This window comes from Oryzias melastigma, linkage group LG9 (genome assembly GCF_002922805.2).
Source record: "Oryzias melastigma strain HK-1 linkage group LG9, ASM292280v2, whole genome shotgun sequence".
Taxonomy (NCBI): Eukaryota; Metazoa; Chordata; class Actinopteri; order Beloniformes; family Adrianichthyidae; genus Oryzias; species Oryzias melastigma.
In genome coordinates, this window is record NC_050520.1 from 3,403,306 (window position 1) to 3,412,994 (window position 9,689).

General features: G+C 41.7%; 1 protein-coding gene across 2 annotated transcripts in view; it reads right to left on the reverse strand.

Moving 5' to 3' along the window:
- Positions 1–9,689, reverse strand: part of LOC112148611 (stromelysin-3) — a 131,725-nt gene that overhangs the window by 89,415 nt on the left and 32,621 nt on the right. For both annotated transcript variants that reach the window (XM_024275854.2, XM_036213427.1), the window contains exon 2: positions 2,289–2,515. In XM_024275854.2, coding sequence (XP_024131622.1) covers positions 2,289–2,515 — 227 coding nt within the window. The remainder of the gene's footprint in view (positions 1–2,288; positions 2,516–9,689) is intronic.

Consider the following 9,689-nt stretch of genomic DNA (forward strand, 5'->3'; position numbering starts at 1 on the left):
CATAGTTCCAACATTCAAAGTCCCAACTCTCAGTCCAACACTAGTGACTTTCCTCTTCTCTCTCTCCCTACGAACCTGCCTTCCTCCTTTCCTTCTTCCACCAACAGTAGTGAACACAAATCCGTGCTGGCTGGAAGCAGACTAGAGCCAGGCATATCCAATCAATGGATATGCCTTTAAAAAATTAAAGAGTTCAATAAAAGCCTTTATATTTGTTTCAGACTCTCTATAGGAAGTGTTATTAAAACCAATGTGCAAAATCAGGAAAATGAAGGAGGCTATGGACTGGTGAAAGGATCCCACGAAGCTGTGTCCTGGAGCGCAGCGTTGAGTGAGGTAAGCCTTTTTGATTGTGCGAAAGAGACATCCGTACACTTGGAGAGAAGAGCAGCTTTCATTTCAAGCTCAGCTCTTAAACGATGGATGTCTTCTTTAAGTTCAGTAGTTAGGGCAGCCTCTTTATCCAGAACTTGTGAGTCCAGATTATTGGTATTATTTGTTTTTTGTTGAGAATTTTCCTCTCGACGAACAGCTGCTGTACCTCTGGGTGCCATTTTGTCCGCCATTTTCCAGTATAGGTAATAATTAGTCATCAGGACAGATTTACTAGAAATGTCCTTATTCTGCCTCCAGGTGATCATATTTTATATTAAATCATAATAAAAACAGCCTGAAAACAGTATAATGCTTTGGATTATTATTATATAATCATTGACATTAAATCTGAAGAACTCAGCACAACATCTGACAGGTCACAGTTTTTGGTGCAACACCGGCTCTGTAATGCTACAGATGCTGCTAAAACACATTCAGTTCTGTTTTTATGGGTAAAATACAGTTGTATTAATTTCCTATTAATTAATTTTGTATATATCCACCAATTCAAGACAGGTCCGTGAAAATACTGTATGTTAAAGCGGTCCATGTTTACATCAAGGAGACACATTGAGGAGCTAATTAGAATTAGTGTTAGCATGATAGCATTCGCATCAAATAACAGCGCTGTCTCCAAATCAATACATTTTATTAATCTGTATGTCTCTGCTTAAAGGAAAGCAGCTTCATACTTTAGTTCTGACAGAAATCAGTTTAAAATCGCCATGTATTTCACTTTTTTTATCAGCCAAGCTAGATGCTGCACAGGTAAAGTGACCGTGAGGGTGGAGCGTGTCTAACCTCGCATGCAGTCAGATGGTGAAAAAGGAGAGGACTAAATAAATTCACCAAATGAAGGGCTGATAAACATAACTCATTAGATCAGGGGTTGGCAACCTAGGGCACGAGGAAAAGACAGTGGCACTCCAGGGTGTGACAACAACAAGCACTAGTTCTCTCGTCAGTTTTCATTTTTCGGATTTGTAAAGAGTGTCAATCTCTTCTCACAATGATCTTTGTGAAATATTATTGTTAAAGCCCAATTTTGAGCTGATATGTTAAACAAAAAGGTAATTTACCTGCTGTTTGGGAATAAAAAAATTTTCAGATATGTTGAATTTTTTATTTTTTGCTTTAAAGTTTGCATTACAGTTAGAGGTCGCTGGAGAGCTCTGGCGGTTGGGTGTAGGACCTGCGTTCGGTTCCTGGGGCAATCGGCTAAATTCCAGTGAGGGTCCTTAGGAAAGACCCTTCAAGCTGCTGCATAATTTGGTCTCTCTGTGCCTTAAAAACACAGGGTTGTGTCAAGAAGGGCATCTGGCATAAAACTTTCAGCCTAACCAGCTGTGTGAATCACTGAAAGCTGTTTCACTGTGGTGATCCCTGACAAGATAAGCCAAAAACTAACGACAACAGAGTTCGCCTTATAGTTTTTGAGTTGGCACGTCATGTCATAAACGTTACTGACCCCTGCATCAGATGCAAACATTTACTAAGCATGTGGTGAGTAACCCTCTAACTTTTACTCTCCAAAGAGGAGAAGACGCTCACAACTGGCGAGTGTTTTTCAAATTCTTTAAAATTAAGGTTTCTCATTTCCTATCGAGAAAAAGTTCTGTCATGATGAATATTGTTGTTACATTGTCCATCACTAACTGTCTCTCATCTCAACATCTCAAAAAAAATTGAAATGCTTTGCTGCATTCATCTCCACACAAATCTAACAAAGACTCAAAGACTTAAGTTTCTCTCTAAAGTAATAATAAAAAAAATCTTTAAATTAAACTCCACATTTGAGGCTGCACAGTCACAGGGCCAACATTAAAACTAGAGGCAGTATTGCTGTGAACTGAACCCGTGTTCTGCACTTAATCTCATATGCTGGGGTGAGGAGAGGTTAAAAAAATTAGTACTTGTAGGTGAGGTCCCTCTTGTCCAATTGTCCTCCGTGCAGCACAAAGCGTCTTTGTCGGTGCAGACCCAGATGATGGACTTTTCTCTGGGTGGGGTAGTCTGGCACGCCACAGCGTGGTTTGTTCCATGACAAAGACATGTTTGCTGGTAAACTCCTCATCCTCAGCAATTCTTCTGGTTGTGAGTCTGCCCTACTACCTTTCAGGTACGGGATGTTCTCAGAGACCTGAAACAACAGAGGAGCTTGTTACCAGCTAAGGACATCTGGACAAACAAAGCAATTTACTCTAAAACAAGTCCAAAATTTTCTTATGCTCATATTTGTCTACCAAAAAATGTCCATACACATCTATGAAAAATTTATTGGTTTGTTCAGACACCCATTCATGCATCATTTGTTTGCAAAAAAAAGCTACACCAGGAAACTTCTCACTTGGATTTGGGGTGAACTTGCAATGACCTTTCTTTAGCGTTAAAAAAAAGGCCAACAGTCTTTGATTCATCTCCCCTCACCATGGCATTTGTTGCTATAGATTGACATAATCAGCTGATCAAAATGACGAGAATCTTCACTTATAATAAACATACCTTGGTTACAAATTTGAGTTTCCTTAAGCTTTCATCCCTGCCTGTGAATTAATAGTACAATTACATTTAAATGTTGTAATCTATCAGTATTTGGACTACTTTGTTGATGCAGTGTATATCAGGGAAGGAGCATGTCAGCTGTTCAGATGTTCCACCCCGGGTGCCCCCTAAGCTGAGACACTGAAACCTGGTTTTGCAATGAAGGTCAGACGATGTCTTAATAGTGAAACTCATATGTTTAAGCATCCTTGAACACACCACTTTTGTACTATGTGCATCTACAACACATCCTCCTTCCCGACTCGTCACGTATTGACGAATGGTTAAAGGACCCTCCGCGTCAAAACTTTAAGCTTTGGGGGTACCCTTATAGTCAAAATGTGATGAGTTGGCTGGTCCAATTAGATTACGGCACTGGATGCGCAAGGGTCTTGGAACCAGATGCGCAGCAGAAACGGGACCCGACCCGCAGCGGTGCTGGGTCAAAAATGAGACGAGCTGGCTGATCCAGTGCCCCCAACCTCTGGGTCTGCTACCGCTGTCAGCTGTACCTGACTTTTTTTTTCCTGTTACAGGATCACACAGTCCGACTAGTTCCAGTCCAGAACACGGAAAATAAGTGATCCCGAAACGCAGATTCTCAACTTTTCTTTTTATATAATAAAACAATAATAATACTATTTATTATTATTATTATTTATGTCAATAATAATATAAAATGAATGACAAGAACAAAATACAATGATAAATAAGTTATTGATCCAGAGGGCTGCACGGTGGCGCAGTGGTTAGCGCTCTTGCCTCACAGCGAGAAGGCCCTGGTTCAAATCCCGGCTGGGACCTTTCTGTGTGGAGTTTGCATGTTCTCCCCGTGCATGCGTGGGTTTTCACCGGGGACTCCGGCTTCCTCCCACCGTCCAAAAACATGTTTCATAGGTTAATTGGTGACTCTAAATTGCCCCTAGGTGTGAATGTGAGAGTGAATGTGTGTGATTGAGGCCCTGCGACAGACTGGAGACCTGTCCAGGGTGAACCCCGCCTTCGCCCATCAGTAGCCGGGTTAGGCTCCGGCACCCCCGCGACCCCGAAAGGGACACAGCGGTCAGGAAAAAAAAAAAAAATGGATATTGATCCACAAGATCAACAGACTCAAAATTTTAACGAGTCTTGACAGCTGTAGGGTCAAGAGAGAATTTCACAAATTAAATTAAGTTTTTCATCAAAAAAATATAATAATAATAATAATAATAATAATACATTTTATTTGTTGCGGACCTTTTAAGGGACTCAAGGTCGCCTTGCAGTCAAAAATATACAGCTTTATATAATAGTAAAAGAGTATAAAAATAATAATGGAAAAACAATAAAAGAACAGTTAAAAGAGCAACAAAGCAGATAAATACAGCATTAAAACAATGAATTGCAAATCAGGATGGATACGATAGTTGGAATAAATGAGTTTTAAGATTAGAAATAAAATCAGGAAGTGAGTCTATGTTACGTAGGTTAGAAGGGAGAGAGTTCCAGAGCTGGGGGGCAGAACAGCTAAAAGCCCTGCTACCCATGGTGACTAGGCGGGCACGGGGCACGACCAGGTGGAGGGACGAGGAAGATCTAAGGGAACGGGCAGGGGTGGCTACTTGAAGGAGGTCCAAAAGGTAAGGTGGGGTGAGGTTGTGAAGAGCTTTGAAGGTCAGGAGGAGGATTTTGTAGATGATCCGGTGTGTCACCGGCAGCCAGTGGAGCTGCTGAAGAACTGGTGAGATGTGATGGGAGGAGGGAGTCTGAGAAATAAGGCGAGCTGCAGAGTTTTGGACCAGTTGTAGTTCATGGAGAGTTTTTGAGGTAAACCAAAAAGAAGAGAATAACAATAATCTAAACGGGAGGTGACGAGGCTGTGGATGAGGACTGCTGTAGAGTGAGGACTGAGGGATGGACGGAGACGACGGATGTTTCGTAGATGAAAATAAGCAGACCTGGTGATGTCATTAACATGGGAGGTAAAGGAAAGGGAGCTGTCGAGGATGACACCCAGACTCCTAACCTGGGGGGAGGGGGACATTGAGGTGTTGTCAAATGGAATGGAAAAGTTATGGATTTTGCTTAAGTTGGATTTTGTGCCTATTAAAAGAAGCTCCGTTTTATTGCTGTTTAGCTTAAGAAAATATGAAGTGAACCAAGATTTAACCTCAAGAAGACAGTTGGTGAGGACGGAAAGTGGAAGTGTAGAGTTAGTTTTGGAAGAGATATAGAGCTGGGTGTCATCCGCGTAACAGTGAAAGTGGATTTATGTTTGCGAAAAATATAACCAAGGAGAAGATAAATAATAAACAATAGTGGTCCAAGGACAGAGCCCTGGGGCACACCTGTTGAAAGAGGAAAGGTGGAGTAAGAAAAGGATTTTAATTGAATGAACTGAGCACGATCAGAAAGGTATGAACTGAACCAGTTATGAGGAGTATTGACAAGGCCAATGGCAGCGAGTCGATCCAGGAGAATGGGGTGCGAGATGGTATCAAAGGCAGAACTGAGATCAAGCAGAAGAAGAATAGATAGACCAGCATCAGCAGCAACGAGGAGATCATTGTGATTTTTAACAGGGCTGTTTCAGTACTGGGAAGGGAGTGAAAACCAGACTGAAATTGTTCGTATACGTCATTGGAGGAACGGTGAGAATGGAGTTGAGCAGCCACAGTTTTTCGAGGATTTTGGAAATGAATGGGAGATTTTATATGGGACGAAAATTATTTAAGTCTGTTGGATCTAAGCCAGGTTTTTTTAGAATTGGAGTTACAGCTGCTATTTTGAGACCAGTGGGGACAATACCAGAGGTGAGAGAGGAACAAATAATGTTGGTGATGAGAGGAGATATACAGAGGAGAACAGACATAACCAAGCATGTGGGTATGGGGTCAAGTTGACAGGATGATATTTTAGATTTATGGATCAGCTCTGAGATTTCATTAACTGAGGGTAGGTCAAAAATGAGAATAGTGAGTTAGGGGTGAATACAATTGGGGTGGTTGATTTTAGTCCAATAGTAGGAATAAGCTGCTGGTGAATGAGTTCAATTTTGGAGGCAAAAAATGATGCTAAGCTATTGCAGAATGCAGTGGTGTAGAGATGAGGGGGGAGAGAATCTGGGGAGTTTGCTACATGTGAAAGAAGAGAAAACAGGACCTTGGAGTTTCCTTCATTTGAGCTAATCAGACCAGAGTAGTAATTGGCTTTGGCTTAGGAGATGGATTCTTTACAGTTGTTTTGAGTACATTTCTTTGTGAACAGTGAGACCAGTTTTTTTGTAAAGTCTTTCAAGTTGACGACTTTTTGCTTTTAGTAATCTGAAGGAGGGAGTGAATCAAGGAGCAGTGACTGAGAAGGAAACTGACTTTGTTTTCAGTGGAGCAAGAACATTTAACACATTGCGGAGATTGTCATTGTAATGTGAGAGCAGAACATCAGGATCTGAAGAACAATTTGGACTGGGAAGCATATTGATGTGAGATGATAGGCTGATGTCTTTTATGTTCCGAAAAGCTATGGTGCGTTGAAGATTTGATTTGCAGGGCAATATATCAGTAGTAAATGTTAAAAGCATATGGCCTGAGAAGAGAATGGGCTCTGCTTTACAGTCAACTGCAGGGACCCCTAGAGAGCAAACCAAGTCCAAGGTATGCCCCTTGGTATGTGTAGGAAAACTGATGTGTTGGTGAAAACCAAAACAGTCCAGACAGGATAATAAATCTTTGGAGAAATTATCAGTATTGACGTCCACATGAATATTAAAATCTCCAAGGAGTGGAATGTTAGGAGAAAGTAGAGAGAGTTCTGTTAAAAAACCTGAAAAGTCTGTTATAAAGTCCTTATTCGGCTTAGGTGATCTGTACAGAGTTGTGATTATAGTTGGCGTAGAGCCAGTCAATTGGAAGACTGCAGCTTCAAACGATGAATAGGCAGGTACAGTCACCGGTGCAATCTTCCAGGACTTGTGGTGATGAAGGTTTGTCTGTTGTGTGCTTGGCTTAATCAGTAGGTGGCGCTATATCATCCATTGAATGAAACAGAAGTAGAAGAAAACATTTGTAGCCGTATGTCAGTTTGTGTAGTCAAGCGGTGGGGTCCTCTTTCTCTTTTTTCTTATTTTTGAAAACAAGTAAACATATTTATTCATTACTGTAAACACTCTCAGAAGTGCATGATTTTATTTTCATAAAAGCTTAAAAAACATCCATATATATATATATATATATATATATATATATATATATATATATATATATAATCAATCTTTCATTATGTTTTGATTTTTATATATCTTATATACAAATATTTGCTTTTCATTTACTTGTTTTTCAAAAACAAGTAAATGAACTCTGTTCTCCCTCAATCTGTCAGTGGAAAACAGTTAAAATATAACTGCTGGTTTAATATAATGTCCACTGTCCCAGAGAAGTAAATATAATTAAAATCAAAATTAACTAAGGCAACTGCAACAAACATAACCACAGATGATTTTGACTACTTTATATTTTTACTACAGAAAGTGTTACAAAATACACTGATTTTCTTCACTTAGCGCCAGTCATTAATGATCAACATCATGACGAACTACAAAAACTGTCAGGACACCGTTGTCCCCAATGCATTGTTTTGTAGTCCTTAAGGCAGCTTGCAGCTGCACTGGCTTAGGTAGGCGCCTTGAACTCGCCCCTTTCTCGCGATACTTCATGACAGCGCACATGTGACCTTGGTGCAAGAAACTAACCACCATACACCGCGCTGCAGGCAATCTGCGCAGTGTTGCGTCCACCTTAGTCATTCCAAACAAGCTTATTGACACGTCCGTATAGAGGTTACAGATCCCAGATCAGCCAGCAGTGTTGCATTGAGCAGTTTTGGTTCTGATTTGCTGGTAAAAATGGCTTTGGACGGGTTGACATATATTTGGCGAGATTTGGGTGAACGTTTTTCTAAAATCTGTGTTTTGTGTATTTCTTGTTTAGTTACAGCAAATGCTGCGAGGTGAAGCGTGAACACAGAGCGTAGCCTTTCTGCAGATTGAGCAATCCTATGTAAACTGGGTTGATTTGGTGCCTTCAGTTTACTCACCCGATGCTGATAATGTAACGCTTTATTATTTTTTATATGCATTGTTGACATTTTCCATTAAGTGTATCAGCCTTCCGTGTGCCTTAGTTAATTTTAATTTAAATTATATTTATTTCTCTGGGACAGAGGACATTATATTAACCCAGCAGCTATAGTTTATCTATTTTCCTCTGACAGATGTTAAAAATGATATCAAAGCCATAATGGCACAGATCATAATAAGGGGGAGAGGTATATTAAAATTCAACATTAACATGGCACCAGAGAAAATTTTTGAAGCTGATTTGGCAGAGCTCAAAACAGCGTTAGCCGAAAAACAAGCTAAGCTAACCCATGTTCTTCTGAATGATGCAAAGTTAGCAGCGCTTTTGGAACTTGAGGAAAAGCTATCCCCGCTGCTACAACTCGTGGAAGATTTCCGCCAAGAAAAGGCATGCAACGAACAACGAGATAATCGCCAAGATCTCCTGGAGAGAAGGAGGCCTGACATGGATTAACAGGCCCGGATGAATAACGTGATTCTCACGGGACTTCAACTACAACCCTGGGTGCGGCCTGGTGCTACCAGCGCTAGCATGGATGCTAACGTAATTGCGATGAAACCTATCCCGACTGTAGAGGATCTTCTTCTTCTTTTCCTTTCGGCTTTTCCTTTCAGGAGTCGCCACAGCGAATCAGTTTCCTCCATCTAAGCCTGTCTTCAGCATCCTCCACTCTAACACCAGCCACCTTCATGTCTTCATTCACTGCATCCATAAACCTCCTCTTTGGTCTTCCTCTAGACCTCTTTCCTGGCAGCTCTAGACTCAGCATCCTTCTACCAGTATATTCACTGTCTCTCCTCTGAACATGTCCAAACCATCTCAGTCTGGCCTCTCTGACTTTATCTCCAAAACCTCTAACATGTGCTGTCCCTCTGATGTATTCATTCCTGATCCTATCCATCCTGGTCACTCCCAAAGAGAACCTCAGCATCTTCATCTCTGCTACCTCCAGCTCTGCTTCCTGTCTTTTCTTCAGTCCCACTGTTTCTAGTCCAAACAACATGGCTGGTCTCACCACAGTCTTGTACACCTTTCCTTTCATTTGTGCTGAAACTCTTCTGTCACACATCACACCTGACACTTTTCTCCACCCATTCCAACCTGCTTGCACTCTCCTCTTCACTTCTTTTCCACACTCTCCATTACTCTGTACTGTTGACCCATCCATCCATCCATTTTCTTAACCGCTTTGTCCCTTTCGGGGTTGCGGGGGTGCCGGAGCCTAACCCGGCGACTGACGGGCGAAGGCGGGGTACACCCTGGACAGGTCGCCAGTCTGTCACAGGGCCTCAATCACACACCCAGTCACTCTCACATTCACACCTAGGGGCAATTTAGAGTCACCAATTAACCTATGAAGCATGTTTTTGGACGGTGGGAGGAAGCCGGAGTCCCCGGTGAAAACCCACGCATGCACGGGGAGAACATGCAAACTCCACACAGAAAGGTCCCAGCCGGGATTCGAACCAGGGCCTTCTCGCTGTGAGGCAAGAGCGCTAACCACTGCGCCACCGTGCAGCCCCTACTGTTGACCCTAAATACTTAAATTACTCCTCCTTCTTTATCTCTTGTACCTGTAACCTCACTCTTCCACTCTGGTTCCTCTCATTCACACACATGTACTCTGTCTTACTGCGGCTAACCTTCATTCCTCTCCTT